Below are 20,061 nucleotides of genomic sequence, written 5' to 3'. Positions count from 1 at the left end.
TTAACGAAAAGTAATGGATTTGATTAACTCTTAGATAACTGTTAAAATTAAAAAGATATTAGTAATTTTTTAAATAATAGAAAAGTATTTATAATTATATTAAATCTTAAAGAAATTGATTGTAATTCATCGTAAATTCAATTTAATATTTAGAGCACTACATAAAAATTAAAATGCGCGCGTGTGTGTGTACAAGTGCCCCCTCCCACTCCAATCAGACAGGCACCACTATAAAGCCCCATTTTCAGTTGCTCCAAAGTGGACCTAAACACACACAGACACACACACAGAAAGAGGAAAGCAGAATTGGGTTTGAGAAATGGCTTCAATGGCATCCTCCAGTACCCATTTCTACACTCACAAAACCTACAAAACAAACCCCAAATCTTCCTTAAACCCCCTCTTCAAACTCTCTATCCTATCTCACCACCAAGAGGATGAGCCACCCATTCAAACCACCCACCCCAAGGGCCGCAGGTATGCCCCCCCCCCCACCCCCAACACACACACATATATATATATATATGCCATTCACCATTTTGCTTCTTCAATCTATTTCTTGTTCTACAAAAGAAAACCCATTATTATGGTAATGAAGAGTAAAACATTAGTCTTGTTTGTGTGCAGGGAAATAATGTTGAGGTGCAGTGAAGTTGCAGTTCTTGGAGCCATTTTCCACTTTAGGTTGTTTGAGTTTTCAAGTGTTTTCCTTTGAGCGTTTTCGAATGCCCACCTCATTATCCTTATCCCTTTTCCACCACTCTCAATTCTCACTTGTTTCTTTTGGTATTTTGGGAAATGGGACAACTTGGGATAACATTTTCTTGATTTCTGATTCCCAAGTATTGATGACTGATGAATGCTAGTTTGGCTCAATTCCATTGGATTCTTGAACCCATTTTTCTAATTGTAATTGTGATGCAGTGGGACAAAACCAAATTACTTGGGGGTGCAGAAAAATCCGGGTGGATTGGCTTTGTGCCCTGCCACCAACAACTGTGTTTCAACTTCTGAGAATATCAGTGATCTCACACACTATGCTCCCCCCTGGTAAATCTCCTACCTGTAAATTCTAATTCAAATTGGTTCTGATCCAATTAATTATACGATAAATGTAATATTTCTGTCGTCCGATTAGTATACCCTTCAGGGATATGTACTAATAACACACTTATCATGTTGTTGTTGATTTAGTTCGAGTTGGGCCAAATTTGATTTGAGTAAAAAATTTCCCTACTTCTTCTTTCTTTTAGTCTTGAGTCAGAAATTTGTTTTGTGTAATTAAATCCAAAGGGGGTGGGGGTGGGGGTGGGGGTGGGGGATAGATAGTTTGGACGGTGGGACTTCACAGACACTATATATAGTGTGAAATGATTTTCTTTTCCATTAGAGTTGGGCCACTTTTTCCTTTAGATGATAGCTAAAGTCAAAGCTCGCCAATTACTAATCTTACTTTTTGCACTCTTTTTTTTTAAGCCAAAAACACGTGAAAAATGAGGACAAATAAACATTAACTTATATTTTTGGAATAATTACATTGATATCCTTTCTGATTTATATGCTATAGCGTTAATTACACTTAATATCCTTTTAAAAATATAAAATTATATTTTTCCCCAAAGAAGTTTAACCATTAGAGTACACTCTTTTCGAAAATTCTCCATATTCACTTCATTCCCTTCTATTAGAATTTGGACGAAAAATGATACCATCAACAGAAAAATTACATAAATTTTTAATTTTGCACTTTATTTAACATCCTTATATATAATTTTGTATTTATATTTATAAGAGGATGAATATAATATATATACAGAGAGAGTGATGATGATATACATACGAGGATAATGGCAGTATAGTGTTGGTGTCGTCGTCTAATTGGATAATACTATAATACCATGTAAGAACGATCTTGATGTAATGTTTATCAGGAATTACAATCCTGAGGAGGGGCGTGGAAGTAAAAAGCCAGTGAGCAGAGAACAAGCCATGGAAGAGTTACTTCAAGTGGTAAAATCTTCACGCGCACACACATACAGACTTAGCTTCTAAAACTCAAAATGAAGCTGATTTACAACACTGTGGTACAGATCAAATCAACAAAACCAGACAACTTCACACCAAAAATAGCGGAGAAGAGGGACGACTATGTCCGAGTGGAATACGAAAGCCCAATCATGGGGGTAAGCGTAAACACATGAATAGTGGTTGTCGATGTTTCTTACCTTCTTGTCATTGTGTCTGTGTGCATGTGTGTTTGATCTCAGTTTGTGGATGATGTCGAGTTCTGGTTTCCACCGGGCAAGAAACCCATCGTGCAGTACCGATCAGCTTCGCGTTTTGGGAATTTCGACTTTGACATAAATAGGAAGAGGATCAAGGTGAATGGAAATTTTTGGAGTTTTTTGGATGTAATAATACATGGACTTATGTGGTGGTAGTAACAGAGGAATGTTGGTGAATCTGTACAGGCTTTGAGGTTGGCGTTGGAGAAGAAGGGATGGGCATCAGAGAACAGTCTTTGATTCAGCTCAGCATCTGCAATCATCAATAAAGATAGGAAGGAAATTCTGACCCTATATATTAAATGAATATTGAGACAATTCAGATTCATATAATGGGAAATCGTATTCTTGTCTGTTATTTGTTCATTAGATTAAAAGATGAATTACAACAAACTCTTTTAAAATTTACAATAATTACAATTATCCCTTATTGTTTGAAAAATTATATATATCCTCTTAAAATTAACAATCATTTAATAAATACTTCCTCATAATAGTCCATTATAAAAATATTTGTAAAAGGCATTTGTAATTTTTTTAAATAATAAAAAAATATCTATAATTATAGCAACCCATGCAGAGCTTATTGTAATTTACATTTACATTAAGTAGCCAAGGTTGTTAGCTAAAAATTCAATTGAAAACAGGAAAAAAGAAGAATAGTAGCATTTCCCTAAACACTCATCGAAACTATTTTTTCAATTTGGTATAAATTTTCTTTTAGAATGAAAAGAGTAAGAATTAATACCTATGGATTAAAATGTGACCTTCATAACGTAATGGTTTAAAAAATTTCAAGAAATCTGATTATGAATCAGCAATTCTTACATATACCACAGACAAAGATCTAAGCAAAAGCAGATCCGATCAGAGGTAAAAAGAAAAATGTAGCTGATGAGCCCTGAGAACACAAATAATCCAGCAAACTACCCCAAGCAGGCATGCTGGACAGCTGAGGTAGAAGAAACAGGGAACAAGGACTAATCTTTTCGGAGCTCCATATACTCACGACGTAGACCACTGGCATTCAATATGACTATCTCAAGCTTGTCTCCCTGTAAAAAAAAATAAGGGCAGGTACATAAGAATGGAGACAGGTGGGAGTTTAGTATGGTCAGGGCTTACACATCTAAAACTGTTTGTCAGAGAATTGAAGGTTATCATCCTAATTACATAAAAGAATATGAATCCACAATACTGATGCTAGCATGGTCAATCTTTTTACAAGAGATAGTGTGTGGGGTAACTGAGATCTTGCTTCTTTCGTAATGTAATGACATAACTGGAAGTAATTGGTAGGGCAAATGGGTAACAGGTACCGACATGCATCATATCAAAAAATTGGACAAACATGCATGCCAATATGTGAAATTGATCAAAAACATATGTAGTTGCAGGGTATTCATTTGCACCGAGCAGTAGATAGATGCATTATATTTAGTGCCTTTCTGGCATAATTGGACATCCGCAACAATTTGCAGAGATGGGTAGCGCAACTTTTTCCAAGTACACATCACATTCTGACATTGATGAGGAACAACAGTACAAAGTAGCTGGCTCAAACAGGAAAAATGCTCCAAACATGCAAGGGAAAGCTACCCACACACTCGAATCAATTGACAACAAGAGATTGCAGGGGTTCAATAATCAGGTTTTGCCCTTATATTTCAAAGAGAAAATGTTATCAAGCTGGAGCAAGCATCAAATTTGTAAGGAGAGGTTCTCCAATAACTGAACATCAATTGGTAAAAGCATAATGACATTTGGACAGGAATATTTTTTAGTTAAGTCATACCAATTGGAATAGAAGAGAAAACAAACTAACCGTGTATATGTCTCTTTCTGTCGCTGATGCAAAACAAGTTTTCACCAAGTCAATGGCTTCGGACTCTGAAAGTGGAGTAACCGCATCCTGCATGTAATCACTTCTTATCAAAATATTCTGGAAAGAAATATGATGGCACAAATGAATTCTCCAAAAGGAGTGTTGTCTAGACCAAACCTTTGCAGGTAATAAAAGAGGACTTGGAGACTTCAACTGGTTGTCCAAAAAGGGTGTGATAAGAGTAGCACCAGAACCTTGAGAGCTGTATCCCACCCTTTCATAAGATCCAACAGCATCATATGTGAAGACACAGCCCTTTCCTTCAGGTTTTTAGAAAAACAAAGGATCAATGAATTACCAGAAATATTTTTACTAATATGCAACCGAATAACCAGACTTACCTTCATTGTCAAGGCCACCCAAGACATTGAAAGCATAATAGGGGAAGAAACGTTTGTAGTACAGGGTGTTAGATAGCAATTGAGCCATTGCAGGACAGCTCATTTGCTTGTTATGTTGATGCTGATAAATCTAGAAGTCAAACAACGAATTAAATTTATGCATCAGTTTTGAGAAATATAAATACAACAGGTCAGGTTTCATGGATGATACTTTTAAAAGTCTAGTACTAATAGATGGCATCTTTTACAAGAATTTTGTACATGAGATCTTTCACCATTCCGTCTGCAGAATATTACTTGCATCACTCAGCAAGAAGAAAATAACACATAAGAGGAAAAAGAAACAGCAATCAAGTTTCGAAAAATTCAAAGCACCAGAAAGGTTTTTCGAACAAAATGGCTGTATACAGCATCATGTAATAAAATTAAAAATTAAAAAAAGTCCACACTGGGCAGGCCATGCATTTGTCGTCATCTGACCCAAAGAAATAAGTGACCTTGGTATTGATGAATAAAGTGCCAAGTGCCATAAAATAGACCAAATCAGAAGACACATTTATTGATTACGAGAACAAAGTTGCAAGCCCCTACAGCTAGTATAACACATATAGGCAAAAACACCCAGAGTGACAAAGATGGAGAAGTGAGGGATCTGGAGGACAATAACCAAAAAGTTAAGCCATGGCCGCCTATTAATTGTTTCAACAACTCACCAAATGTCTTGCTGCCAAGACTTTTTGCAGAGCTCTCACATCAGCCTGAAAACCTGAAGAGGCCATCACGGATTTGTCCGCTCTACATATTCAAATAAACAACAGCTTGCATTACAATAGAATAAGATTATCCACACTGAATATAAAGGGTATAAATTTTACATCCCTGGCAAGCCACCATGAGTAATTGAGATGTATAGAGGTTGGATTTTAGGAAGTGAACGAAAAAAAGAAAAATAAAAAGGACTTCTCTCTGTGAGGGTAAAAAACGTGCATAACTTTTTTGAGCAAAGAAATCAAAAACAGCAGAACGCATTTAGGATTCATAAGGAAAGAGGTCATGGGTCACAGATATGATTTGAAACAAAAGAACTTAAACTGGCATGGAAACATGTATGAGATGGAATTCCATGTTGAACCCAGCTCCAAACTTCATGCTGCAAATGAAACTTCAATGTTCTACTTCTGTAATAAGCTACTCCACTAGTATCTCATTAACTTCATAAAAGACATAATTGGCATTACTTCAATAAGGTACATAAGTCAGTACCAAAAATGAGCAAGAGATGTGTTCCAAATTGAACCAACGCACATATGATACATGATTGCAGATCTTAAGGTCATATCTCAGGTGGGCTTCTCTATTGTTTTGACAATGTTCATCCTTGCAAACCCATTCAATATTCAAGGGTCCAGCTTCTTACAAGCTCAAGGCCACATTAGATAGACCATTTCGCGTGAGCAAGACAAAAAAATGTCCAAAAGTGATTAAAAAAGAAACTGATTTCTCAATTGCTTGCAGCAATAACAATGGCAAAACCAACAACTAAAAACAAAGCTGAAGAGTTATGTGCTTCGTCCGCATGTTTTGCATTGACATCTTTTAATCCTGGGATCTATCTAACCAACTCCAGGTGACTTAGACATCTAGAAGAAAGATCAATACATAAGATCATGACAACTCCTTGTCGTTTAGAGCTAAGCCCCAAACAGTTGATTAGACAAAAGGACATCAGCTCCTTATCCAATGGGGAAAAGAGTAGATATTTTCTCATAGATTCTCTTAGCACAAGCACATAACTTTTCTTGAGATACTTCCAAAATAGATTTTTAGTTCCATCTCTTCTTCATTAACAGATACGTACTACATATCATACTTGAACAAAATAACCAATAGCGCACTTCCTCCTCAAAATTACTTGGAGGAAAAATTCACCTATCAAAAGACCAAGAGAAAAAGACACTCGAAGAAACAGAAATGAAAAGGGAAGGAAAAGAACAGGTATTTACAGCTGACTAATTTTGGAGTAATCGCGAGTAAGAATACTGTAGCCAGTGGACATCCGAGTGTCGGCCGCAATCACACAGTAATCAGCTCCAGCAATTGCAACACAAGTCCTGCACACAAAAATCACACCACGGACACACACAAACACACATCAGCATCCAAATTAGAACATGAGAAATCAAATTAGGGTTTATACACACCCTCCATTGTTGTCGTAAGGCGACCAATTCGCTTGCTGTTTCGTCATCGTGATCTCGATTCTTAGAAAGAAATAATCAATACGAAAGAGGAAATCTTGGTGATGATTCAGATGAATGAATCCGCTCCTTCGCTTTTCTGCGTTTTTGAGCTCTTGCTGTCTTTTTTCTCAAGAAATTACATTCAACAGCGTCTATACGACGTCGCACACCGCCTTTTTTTTCTTTCTTTATTTTCTAACTATTTTATTTATTTATTGTTTAGATAAATCACAAAAAGCCTCCCTTTTTTTTGAATATACAAAAAGCTCCTAAAGGTTTAATATAATTACAAATACACCATCTCAATTTGAAAAATCGTCAACACCCTCTTAAATTTACCAATCGTCTAACAATTAACTCAACTCGTTAGGTTTTCATCAATTTTATGTGGTAAAATAATCAAAATGTCCTTATGAACTATAATTATAACTTACTTATTTAATTTTTTTTAAATTTTTTCTGGACTATCTGGATAATTTTTTCACAAATTTCCAATTTTTTCTCAAGAGATGAAAGTGTAATTATCCTTTCTCTCTCTCTCTCTCTAAACCACCAATATTGTGGTGGGACGAGCTTTTTGGGATCCTCGTCCATTCTATATTAGAAAATTTGTAAGTAAAATAAATTTATAATGGGGAGTACTAACTCCCTTAAAACTATTTAACAAAAAAGCATAAATAACGAGTATTATTCCCTTATAAAAAAAGAGAAAAGTATTATTTTAGTCCGCTAAGTATGCCTAATTTTAATTTTAGTCCGATAACTATGTCTATTTTTGTTTAGGTCCAGTAACTTACGAAATTGCTTACTTTTAGTCCTTTGCCAGATTTTCGGACAATTTTATCCCTATGAGTGCATATAGACTAAAACTGCCTTTCAAAAGTTGCATAGGGGTAAAATTGTCCGAAAATCTGCCAGAGGACTAAAAGTAAACAATTTCATAAGTTACTGGACCTAAACAAAAATGGACATAGTTATTAGACTAAAATTAAAATTAGGCATACTTAGCGGACTAAAATAATACTTTTTCTTAAAAAAATAGTGTAAATAAATTACTTCTCTTGAGATTTAATATAATTACAAATGCCTTCTCGTTGTTTGAAAAATTATAAATACTACCCTGATTTTAACATTTGTGCTATATATATATTAATTATACATATAAATTAACTTAAAACCTAAAAAATTGAGCAAAATAAATCGAAGCTTTAAATGAATAAATACTTCTATTCAATATGATAAGTGTTTAACTTCAAAATAATAAATAGAAATTATTATTTTTTATATGTTGCACTAACTAATTTCTCATTTACGTTTCAATTATATGTAAAAGAACAATTTAAAAAATAATTATACAAAATAAGATTCATGTTTGGATTGGAAACAATTTGACTAAATTAATTATTTTGAAAAAATATGAATAGAATTAAATCAAGAAGTTTAATTTATAAAATGAGCTTTTTTATTTTTTATTACATACAATAAATAATTTTTCACTCTTTAAAAATATTATAAATAAAAGTAAAACATATTAATTAATACATTTATATGCAAAACAACACAGGAAGTTCAAGATTTGTATAATACAACGATTTTAACTAAAATAGCTAAATAATTATAAAAAAAACTAAAATAGTTAAATTGAAGTTTTTTATTATTATTATTATTATTGTTACGATTTATTGCATTATTTAACACATTAAAATTGCTAGGAAGTAGAGCATATACATCTAGAAAAATATATTTATTTATGTATTTCATTTTCAGTATTCAATGAAAAATATGTGTTTTCAAATTTGTATAGATTTTCGTATGAAAATCAGAATATATTTCGGGGAAAAGTATTATTTTAGTCCACTAAGTATACCTAATTTTAATTTTAGTCCGATAACTATGTTCATTTTTGTTTAGGTCCAGTGACTTGCGAAATTGCTTACTTTTAATCATCTGACAGATTTTCGGACAATTTTACCCCTATGAGTGCATATGGACTAAAACTGCCTTTCAAAAGTTGCGCAGGGGTAAAATTGTCCGAAAATCTGCCAGATGACTAAAAGTAAGCAATTTCGTAAGTTACTGGACCTAAACAAAAATGGACATAGTTATCGGATTTAAATTAAAATTAGGCAGACTTACGGACTAAAATAATACTTTTTCCTATATTTCGAGTAGTTAAATATATTGTGTTTTGATTGTGGTGTCAAATCGATGCATTTCTAACAAGCTGGTTAAGCCCTCGGACGGAAATTTAAATTGAAGATAATATATTTATTCATTTTTTGACATTTGAATATATAATTTGTATTATTAAATTACTCTCGATATGTATTTAAAAAAATATATTTATAGCACGAGATAGACGCTAATATCATAATTGTTACACGGCATGCACGTGATATTTAGAATTTGAGGATTTTTAAATTTCTGGACCAAATTAAGATTTTTTGGATTAAAATTATCATTTTTCAATATTATTAGTCATTTATTGTAAATCTTAAATTGATCTAGACTGAAACTATCAAAATCCACATGTTAGTGGACCAAAATAGCACGACTTTTTTTGTTCACTAACATAGGAGTGGTTACAGTTTCAGGTCAAATATATATTCTTGATCCGTACTAAATGATTGTAATTTACAAAAAAAAATCACAATTTTGGTCCGAAAGACCTTAATTTAATCGAAATTCAACACATGACCTGCACGAGACACCTAGGAATTGAGAATTTTATTTTTTTTTTAAAAATTAGAATTTTTTGTGTTAAAATTACTATTTTTTAGACATTACAGTCATTTATTGCAAATCTCGAATTGGACCCGTCAATCACCGCCCTATGTATGTTAGTGGATCGGAATTGTATTGTTCACTGTTTATTTATTCACAATATATACATTTCTCTAATAAATTAACTTTTTTTTAGTAATTTTCTACTCATGAATACTTCAATATTAATTTATTTTTCTTTAATTTTTTAATTTAATTAAAAAATTTATATTATATACATGCATCGAGAATGCTTTAATTGCTATAAAAATTAATGCTCTTATATGTGGTTAAAGTGTGGAATTTACAACCATTTGCCCATGAGTGGATTATATATATAGAGAGAGAGAGAAATATTATTTTAATCCGCTAAGTATGCCTAATTTTAATTTTAGTCCGATAACTATGTCCATTTTTGTTTAGATCCAGTAACTTATGAAATTACTTACTTTTAGTCCTCTAATAGATTTTAGGACAATTTTACCCCTATGAGTGCATATGGACTAAAACTGCATTTCAAAAGTTGCATAGGGGTAAAATTGTCCTAAAATCTGCCAGAGGACTAAAAGTAAGCAATTTCGTAAGTTACTGGACCTAAACAAAAATGGACATAGTTATCGTATTAAAATTAAAATTAGGCATATTTAACAAACTAAATTAATACCTTTTCATATATATATATCTTTTTTCCTTTCCAAAAATTTCAAGGGATGAATTTTGGACAACCTAGAATTAGTCCAAAATAAAGCTAAACCCAATCCTCTATATATACATACATACCAATTATCAATCAAATTTAACAAACTTTTGTTATATTCATAAAATACTACTAATTAAATATTATATGGCATTTATAGTAATTTATTCCATTGAATTTATATTAAGCATATCTCATTCTCTGAAGAAAATAATATTAGTGACAAAATATCAAATGATAGATTTAAATTATCATTGCAAATATTATATTAAATAATAATAATTTTGATCTTGTCATAACATAATTATTAGTGACGAAAATCATACATAAAGCTGTTACTATGGATAATTAGTGACGCATCTATAGTGACAACCTAAATATAATGACAACAAATAATTAATGTCACTAAGTCAGCCCTATAATGTATCACGCATTCCTTTTAGCAACAACTTTGTGCACAACTTTTTGTCGCTAATTTTTGTTAACGATAAATTTCATTATTATAAATTTTCAACTCGAGAAGATGATGGTCGACATGATGGGCATGATGAAGTCGATGCAGGCCACCGCCTTGACTGTTGGCCCGTCACAGCCCAACGCTTCGAGTAATAACCCATCACAGCCTCTGGAAGACCGTCGTGCCCCAGATGATGACAACATGGACCATACCAATGAGGGGGCCAAGGTAAATATTAGGTTTTCTTTCTCTTTATATTTGTAAACATACAGTTGTTATATTAATATAATAATTTTTTCATAAATATTCATAATGTAATGTTAATTGCATTCTATTATTCAATAGTTAATTAATTAATTAAATTAATTAATTTTACTAATTAATTATAATTATCAAATGATTATTTCAAAATTAAAATAAATATTTTTTTATAAATATATATATATATATTACGGATGGACTTTTGAACGATCTGTGACTGTGTTTAAACAAAACAATACCGTTCTAAATATAATGATTAAATATCATCTAAATCATACGTTTAATTCGAAACACCGTCTACTAGAATGAAAGGACTCCCATACCATGCCATTTCAAAAGTCGGTCCATCAGTATCCAGTTAGTATAATTTTTCGTTCCATCAATATTCATTTTTCTTTCTAAATACGATGAACTGGTTAAGCATGTATCATATATATATATATATATATATATGCATATGAATCATTGGGTATATTATATTTATTGTGTATCTATTTTATTAACTTATTACTTTAATTGAAATTCCTTATTTATTAACTACCATTCTATATATTTTGATTAAAAATATCTTTTTTTTAGTTCGAACTGTCTTTTTTTTTTTGTGATGATTTAACTGCAAAAGTACTAAAAATATTGAGAACTATATAATTACTGATGGGACGAGGGGTAATTTTATTCGACCAATCAATTTAAAGGAGGTATATGTTACATTTGTTAGTTTAGAAAGTAAGTGTCACCTTTAACATAGTTCAGGGGAAAAAGTTTGTTTAACCCTCGATATTTTTGTCAGTAAATATATATAATTTTTTCTTTTTTTGAAGTATAATATTAGTAAAATTGAGATAAAATATTAATGCAATTTTTTTTTTTTACTGTGTATAACTTATCTTCAAATGGTACAACTATAAAGAGTCCAATCAATTTTTTTTTTTTTCTAAAATATATAGTCATTATTTAAAATTATGACTTTATGGGTAATATTTTATTTGTAGGAGCATTGACTTACCTAAATATAAAATTAGAATTAAAAGATCAAACAAATAGGAAGCAAGAAAAATAAAAACAAAAAGTACATAAATTATATAGTTTCATAAAAATGAATCAGTCCGTACATTTGAATCGATTTCAATTGATTCCTCGTTACTGCTCAATGGAGCAGTAATAGATAGAGATGACAGGATTTAAATCTGTGACATTTTGTACCCAAAACAAACGTGCTACCATGCTGCGCCACATCCCTTCAATTGTTCTATAGTGTCATTGTAGAGAATTTATGTCTTGCTTTTTACATCCATATTTCCTCCATTGGAAAACATACACTATGTTTGGTTTCGTTTTTAATTTGTTTTGATGTATTTTGTGGAGATAGAAAGAAAAAAATAAAGATTATGTATGTGTTAGAGTTAGTGTGTATGTCTGAATTTGTTTTTGGAGATAATATAAAATAAGTATGATATGTTTGATGTTGTTTAGTAGGAGATAAAAACTACTTTTTATTATCAAATCATGCCTCTTTTATATATATTTATATATATCTATGAGTATGTGTATAATTTTGGGTTAAAAGCAAAATACCCCCCCTGTGTTATTGATAAAGAGCAAATTACCCCCCTCTGTTAAAAAAAAAAAAAGCAAAATACCTCCCAGACAATTAAATATTGTAGCACACTACCTCCGTACATGAATTAAACGTTGGTGAGAAGGGTTTCTCCCCTCCTTATATTTGAAAATGCTGACTGTTAGTCAAACTTAGGATTTTCATCTGTTGATTTTGTTTCTGGCGAGAGAAAAAAAGAGACGACAGAGGCGACTAAGAGAACACGAAATCCACTTAAATCCACCACCGCCGCCGGTGAAATCCTCTCAAACGCTGTTGGTCGCTGCTGCAATACCGTTTTTTGCTATTTTTGGGCTCTAATTTTCGCTATTTGGAGCTCTGATTTCCGCCGGCGAACTGTTTTCCTTTCCCTTTATCCCCCGCCAAACGCCGTTGCTCGCAACTGCGACACCAAACAAGGTTAGTCTCGATCTATATAGCTTCATATTTCGAGATCTTATTTTCGATTTTCGCTTCTTCTGCTCTTAATCCATTATTTTGCTTTTAACCCATTAAATAATTATTTTGCTTTTAACCCATTAAATGCTTCATATGAATTCACCCCCAAGATTTGATCTGTTTAAGAATTCTGATTTTCAGTGGATCCGGCCAATTTTCATAAGAATACCACCAAGATTTTTTAAACACTAATTGATGAAGGAGTATAGAATCCTCAAAGCATCTGTTTTGTTAGTAGTTCTAAATGGATAAGAACTTATAGATATTCCTACTTATCTATATTGTTAGTAGTTTGAGATAAAATGTGTTTCAGGTTGGTTTATTGAATGGGGGATGTAGAACTCCTAGATTTGGCAAACTACCCGTTCCTCACTTCATCTTTCTTACAATTTTCTGTGGCTAATCCATATGAATCAAGATTCTTATACAAATTTGATACCGTTACCAAACAAAACATCTTCTTTTTTGTCTGCTGTTCAAGATTTAATACAACAAATTTACCAAAAAAAATTTCGTGTGTAGTGACTGATCGAATGATGCAAGTGGTCCAATCTACATTATATCAATTGATTTTTACTTAGTATACTTTGTTATTCATCATACACAGCATTACGGTGTTCCTAAGAGTTCATTAGAGAGAATATGAATAGATTATGGAGTTTGAGCCAAAGCATGTTGAGATGTGGTCTAACCATGCTGACATCATTAATGGTTTATTGCAATTAATTAATGAGCTTGTTATTTCAGACTGTACCATTTGAATCTCAGAAATTGGATCAAAATCTAATTATATTGACATCTGAATTTATATCCAGTCAATAGGTCAGTAGTATAGGAGGCTTTTTGTGAGGGGAAAAACTGACAAAGCATCTGATTTGGAAGCAGTTAAGGTAGGCCTTTCTATCTATACTGTTTTTATTCTTATGTTCATGAAAAGCACCCTGTGTCAGGGTTTTGCTTCTTACTGAAGCATTATTGATTGCTTTTTTTAGTTGGAAAGTTACTGTGCTTTTATTGTTATGTGTATTTGTACCCCCTGTGTTATGGTTTTGCTTCTTGCTGAAGCATTATTTTTGTATGGTTTATTTTATTTATGTGCAGATGTTTCAAACACATGATATAAATTTTGATGGGGTGAAAAATTTGTAAAACATCCTAAACTTAGTTATATAGGAGGGCATAAGAAAGTATTTGAGAAATCGGATTTGGATTATTTGGGTTTATATGAATTAGGAGAAATGTATGAATAGTGTGGGGGGGTGGGGAAGTCAGTGTTTAAATTTTATTATAAAGATCCCACTCTACCATTAGAATGGGGCATAAGACAAATTAAAGAAGAATGCCAAATGCTGAACCTAGATTTTGTTTGAGACACATGTATGAAAATTTCAAAGTGAAATTTAAATCTGTTGAACTGAAAGAATACTTTCGGAAGGCAGCCTCAACTGCAAACAGAAGGGAATTTGAGGGTTTTATGAAAAAAATTGAAAAACTTGATCCAAAAATAAAAGTTGATGTGGAAACAGTTTCTGAATGGCTAAGAAAGATAAATCCACAACATTGGGGAAGATCACATTTTCCAGTTCATAGCAAATATGATATTTTGGTGAATAACTTATGTGAAAGCTTTAATAATTATATACTTGAGGCAAGGGCCAAATCAATTATATGTATGTTTGAGTGGACTAGAACAAAATTGATGTCTAGGTTGCAACTGAAAAGAGGGGGAATGGAGAAGCATGGAGGATCAATTTGCCCTAACATCCTAAAGAAGATAAACAAGCAACAACATGCTGCAAGAAATTGTTTCATTAGGTGGTATGGTGGGGGAGAATATGAAATTGACCACTTCTTGAACAAGTATGTGGTTGACTTAGAGAAGAAACATGCAGTTGTGGCATGTTTCAATTGACAGGATACCCATGTTGTCATACTTGTTCAGCAATTGTTTCAGAAAGGGCTAGAGTAGATATTTATGTGGATGATTTTTATAAGCAGACAGTTTACCTCAAAGTGTATAATGACATGATACATGTTGTCCCTGGGTCACAAGATTATATAAAAACCAGTTTTCAGCCCTTTAAACCTCCTAAGATTAAAAAGAAAAGGGGTAGACCTAAGAAACTGAGGAGAAAGGGCCCTAATGAGCTGCAGTCAAATACATCAACATGAAAAGGATTGACGCATACTTGCAGTAAATGCCTTCAAATAGGCCACAATAAGGACAGCTGCAAGAATGAAATACATCCAGAGTCGAAGTTTTTCAAGGTTTGTGTCAGTTTTTTAATATGTTATATAATAATTTTTAATCTGTTATTTTAACAAAATTAATTTTTTTGCAGGCAAATGCTGCTGTTTCAGAAGAAATCCCACATGGATCTCAAACCCCCCCCCCCCTTTAAGCCAGGAGCAACCAAGTAAAAAGGTAACATCAAACATGTTCAATGAATTATGCTCTTTCTGTTTTATCCCTTCATCTTTTTAAACTCATTTCTGATCACAATTTGCAGGCTACATCAAAAGGCAAGAGAAAGAGCAGCAATGTAGTACAACCACATGCACTTGCACCAGACTTTGCAACCCAGGTATGTTCTTCTTTATTAAAATACTTTTAAACCAACCTAGCTGCAGCAAATATTTTCTAAATCCAAAATTTAATGCAGCAGCAGGTAGGCTATCAAGGCCCTAGAAATGCATCCTTGTTGGGGAATGATATTCCAACAGCTTCTTCAATACCTGCAACTAGGAGATACAACAAGAGGCCAACTATTTCAAAAGTTTTGGACAAGATGAAAGAGAGACAAAAGAGAAGACAACAAGAGTAATTTAGACTGCATTTTCATCTTGTAAATGACCTTTTTTTGGGTAAATGGCCTGTTCCTTTTGTAAATTTGAAAAAAATTGTCTATAATATGGCACTCAGTTCCTTTTGTAATGTGGCAGTAAAAAAAATATCAAGTTTCAATCCTTTCTAATGGAATTCAATTTTATATTTTGTCAATTTTGCTTAGTGTTGGTGTTTATTTTCTCTGTACATTTTCAACTTCTATTTCTGAAATTTAAGCATCAGGAATCCAGTCACAAAAACGCCAAAAAAGTTAAAATACAGAATGAGGTAGATGACCTTGACATTTTCTCTGTTTTTAGAGGAAAAAAAGGTTAGAAACAACTGGAAGAAGGAGAAATTGCAATAACATATGACCAAGTTGCTGCACTTTTATTTGGAAAAAAATGCAGGGGGGGGGGGTAATTTGCTCGTTACACTAACACAGGGGGTATTTTGCACTTAATATCTTTCATTTGATGAAAGAGGGGCAAAATTATCAAAAACAACATAAATATGGCCCCCCAGTCACAACATTGGCACGTGCGCCACACCTTCCACTTGCAAGGGTCCAATTGCTCCAATAAAATTTTCACAGGGAGGTAATTTGGTATTTTTTATATCACAGGGGGTATCATGCACATTGCCCATATCACCGGGGGGGTTCTCTGCATTTTTCCCGTATAAATTTTTTAGTTGTAGGGCCTATAATTAGTGTAGACTTATTTTGACAAAAACAAATGAGGCACAGTTTCAAAACATCTCAAAACACCACCAAAACTTCCAAAATAAATCAAGACAAACATTATCCATGTTTTGACCCCTCTCGAAAATGAAACAAAATTGAAACCAAATATTATGGTAATTTTTCTGGCCATTTTGTCTTTTTGATCTCATATAACATATAATATAATAATAATAAAAAAAGATTTATTATATATACGAAATACAGATTCCATCATAAAACAAAAATGAGTATAATAATTGAGTGGTATGATGACGACTTTGATCATAGATCATCATTGTGGCGTAGTTGTAGAATCATGGCAAAATATCTTGGGACCATGTTCAGTAGCTTGATTGCTCACACAATTGTTTATACATGCATAATGTATGTGTCTTTATTATTTACTTTTTGATCAAAATTTAAATATAGGATTAAATGTGTTTTTTTTTTTTTTAAATTTGGAACTATTTTAAAAAATTTATAAAATATAAGACTAAATGTGTCAAATACTTCAATATTAGGACTATTTTCAATATTCTGTAAATTAGAGGATTAAAAATGTTAACCCCGTCTCCTATGAGAGATTAAGAGTGTAGTTTCACCAAAATATTATTTTTGAATTATAACAATTAGATGAACTAGTCATTTTTTTTTTTATTTTTTGCTTTCCTATATATACGTGCAGAGGTTAACACTATTGTTACTTCTATTTCTTGAAGCACCAGATAAAGTACTTGAACAAGATATTTCTAACCTTGCTCTTTATGTAGGGGTGGCGATGAGTCGAGGCGACTCGCGAAGCACCAGATAAAGTACTTGAGTAAGATATTTTTAACCTTGCCCTTTGCCAGCTCAGTTTTAAGTTCGAGCTTGAGCTCAATTGTCTCTGTTCACCAGCTCGCGAGCTTTTTCTATTTTTATTTTTTTATGTATTTTTATTTATAAAATTTTTATGTATTTAATTTTATATTCAACACTTTATCAATTTTATACTCAAAATTGACCATATATTATAATTATTAATTAATATCGTATATTTTATTTTGAATAATAATAAATTATGGTATTTTGATTTATACATTTAATCTTTATACAAAAATAAATTTAGTCAACAACTTAGTAACTATAATATTTTTTGTAATTAAAACTATTATTTAATATTACACATATAAACTTTATGTTATAGTTTAATATATATTTGTATCGTGTTATACTTTTTTAAAATTGACAAGTAATTCACTTATGATTTTTTTTTATCTATTGTTGAGTTTTATATTTATATCAACATACATACTATGCATTATGCCATTCTATTTTATTACTTATAAATTTATGTCGTCATTTAGTGATTCCTATGAATTAATTTAAAAATAATGATAACAATAATAATAATAATGATGATGCTTGAATAATTTTAATTATTTTAATTATTAGTTTTATTTTATATATATATATAATGAGATCAAAAAGTTTAATAAACAATTACGATATCTTAAAATTCGAGCACCTGATTCATATCAAATTTAAATATATAAGACTATCCATTAGATCATAACAGACGGTATGATTTAAAATAACATGGCCTGATTCAACGATACACAGTTTTGAATGATTACTCTAATGTTTCGAGTGCGATATCTCGGCGTATATCTAATAATTCTAAACCTTTACCAGATGTATTTTTCTGTAAATTTGATCATATGTAACGATTGGATCTGAATTTTAAAAAAAATCAGCTCGAGCTCGTCAACTCAAATTTGAGCTCGTCTCAGCTGCAGCTAAATCGAGCTCGAGCTCATCATATAGGAATTGAGCTCGAGCACGAGCCACACAACTAAACATCGAGCTCGAGGTCGAGCTCATCAAAGAAGGTCGAGCTCGACTCGAACTCAATTTATTTACACCCTACCTTTATATAAGAATTAGAAGAAACATGAAAGATGATTAATTTTTTTACTCATTAACGTCAATTACTTTCTATCCAACGGCTAAAATTCGTTAGTTATTTATTATAGATGTGTAAAATTAATTGTTTATAAATAACTAGTTCTAAATATATTATTAATTTTGAGAAAAAATATATTATAAATTTTGATATACATCTAAATTTATATTACTAATAGCATTTGTAATTTAAAAATTATTAATATTTTTTTATATTTGATAAAATTATATAATTTTTAAATAAAAATTTGAAATTTGAAATTTTGTTATTATTGTATTTTTTTTCCTTAAAACTTATTATTTTAAAAAAGCGAGACGAATGGAAAAAATTTTATAATTAAATTATAAAAATTCACTTAGTTCGTATAAAAATTTCATAAAATTATAATTAATAGTTCTAAGGGGACTTTTGTCAGTTCATCATAAAAAAATAGATGAAAACCTAACATAGACTAATAAATTTGATTGGTTGTCATACGACTGTTAGAATTAAAAAATAATATTAATAATTTTTTAAAAATAAAAAAATATTTATAATTATATTGAAAAAGTGATTATAATTTACCCTTACGGTAAAATATTTGGGACTTGATCTTCTACTTTTGGCTCTCTAAAAAGCAAATACCGAAAAGCGCTTCAACGACTTCCGAAATTCTCATGAATACTTCCAAGTTCATATGCACATGCTCTCTATTTTTGTCTACTTTTTTACCAAACACGCGCGCGTACACACATACACTCCCCACTGAGAAATAATTCAATATGTTTGTTTTCATTTTTAAATTATCTTTGGGACGAGTTAAAATATATTCAATATTTGCCATCATTTAAAAACACCTTATCTAGATATTTTTAACTGTTTTAGCATAAATACATATATATAGATATGCATATATATACATAAATATATATATATATATAAAATATGATTTGACAATAAATACTAATTTTTGTCTTCCAAATTATAATATTAAACATACAATACTTATTTTAAATTATCTCCAGAGACAAATTCAAACATACATACTATCTCTAACACACACTTATTTATCTTTATTTTTCTCTCTCTATCTCCACAAAATACAACAAAACACTCAGAAAATGAATGCAAACACTATAATTGTGCTTTAATTCTAATAAGATTGCAATTTTAACTCATTTTTTATTTTATTTTTTCTCTATCATCTATATTATATATAAATAAAAAAAAAACTCTATTTTCACCGTGATACTAATTCTTTAGATTACCAACAATGCCCTTATATTTTTTCAACTACCCCTACTCAAATTCTTCTTTTACTCTGTATATTCTATATTAATACGAATATTTCAATCACAAACAGCAATTTGTAAAACAATGCCGCCAATTTTTTTTTATTAATATCATTAAATTAGTTTATTTTTAAATATGACGTATTGGTTTATTTACTTTATTCTTATTTATAATATATTTTAGAATATAAATAATGATCTATTATATACACACAGAAACGACGTGTCATAACGGCTAACAAAATATTAGAGTATGCACGTTTATTAAGCTTGCCCTGTTAACTATGTATAATATTTACTACAAAAGAC

At 31.2% G+C, this 20,061-nt stretch overlaps 2 protein-coding genes and 2 long non-coding RNA genes across 5 annotated transcripts; 3 read left to right on the top strand and 1 right to left on the bottom strand.

Moving 5' to 3' along the window:
* On the top strand, positions 243 to 2,638 carry LOC105173228. The gene is made up of 7 exons (XM_011094908.2): positions 243 to 477; positions 628 to 684; positions 925 to 1,050; positions 1,932 to 2,010; positions 2,091 to 2,183; positions 2,268 to 2,381; positions 2,472 to 2,638. Exons 1-7 carry the CDS (start codon positions 320 to 322, stop codon positions 2,523 to 2,525), a joined length of 681 nt encoding a protein of 226 aa, XP_011093210.1. The 5' UTR covers positions 243 to 319; the 3' UTR covers positions 2,526 to 2,638.
* LOC105173227 (proteasome subunit beta type-1) lies at positions 3,039 to 6,893 on the bottom strand. Its single transcript, XM_011094907.2, has 7 exons — positions 6,713 to 6,893; positions 6,515 to 6,622; positions 5,225 to 5,306; positions 4,512 to 4,641; positions 4,288 to 4,430; positions 4,111 to 4,197; positions 3,039 to 3,340 (listed from the first exon to the last, which is right to left on the bottom strand). Exons 1-7 carry the CDS (start codon positions 6,757 to 6,759, stop codon positions 3,266 to 3,268), a joined length of 672 nt encoding a protein of 223 aa, XP_011093209.1. The 5' UTR covers positions 6,760 to 6,893; the 3' UTR covers positions 3,039 to 3,265.
* LOC105173225 lies at positions 12,691 to 14,164 on the top strand. Its single transcript, XR_848712.2, has 3 exons — positions 12,691 to 12,946; positions 13,801 to 13,875; positions 14,087 to 14,164. It is a non-coding gene; the product is annotated as an uncharacterized LOC105173225 (long non-coding RNA).
* Positions 14,228 to 15,922, top strand: LOC105173226. 2 transcript variants are annotated; one of them, XR_848713.2, is made up of 4 exons: positions 14,228 to 15,253; positions 15,328 to 15,410; positions 15,496 to 15,570; positions 15,652 to 15,922. It is a non-coding gene; the product is annotated as an uncharacterized LOC105173226 (long non-coding RNA). The 2 variants fall into 2 exon arrangements; XR_848714.2 differs by having other exon boundaries at positions 15,649 to 15,922.

The sequence above is a fragment of the Sesamum indicum genome, linkage group LG11 (genome assembly GCF_000512975.1).
Source record: "Sesamum indicum cultivar Zhongzhi No. 13 linkage group LG11, S_indicum_v1.0, whole genome shotgun sequence".
NCBI lineage: Eukaryota > Viridiplantae > Streptophyta > Magnoliopsida > Lamiales > Pedaliaceae > Sesamum > Sesamum indicum.
This window is presented reverse-complemented; position numbering and strand designations above follow the sequence as displayed.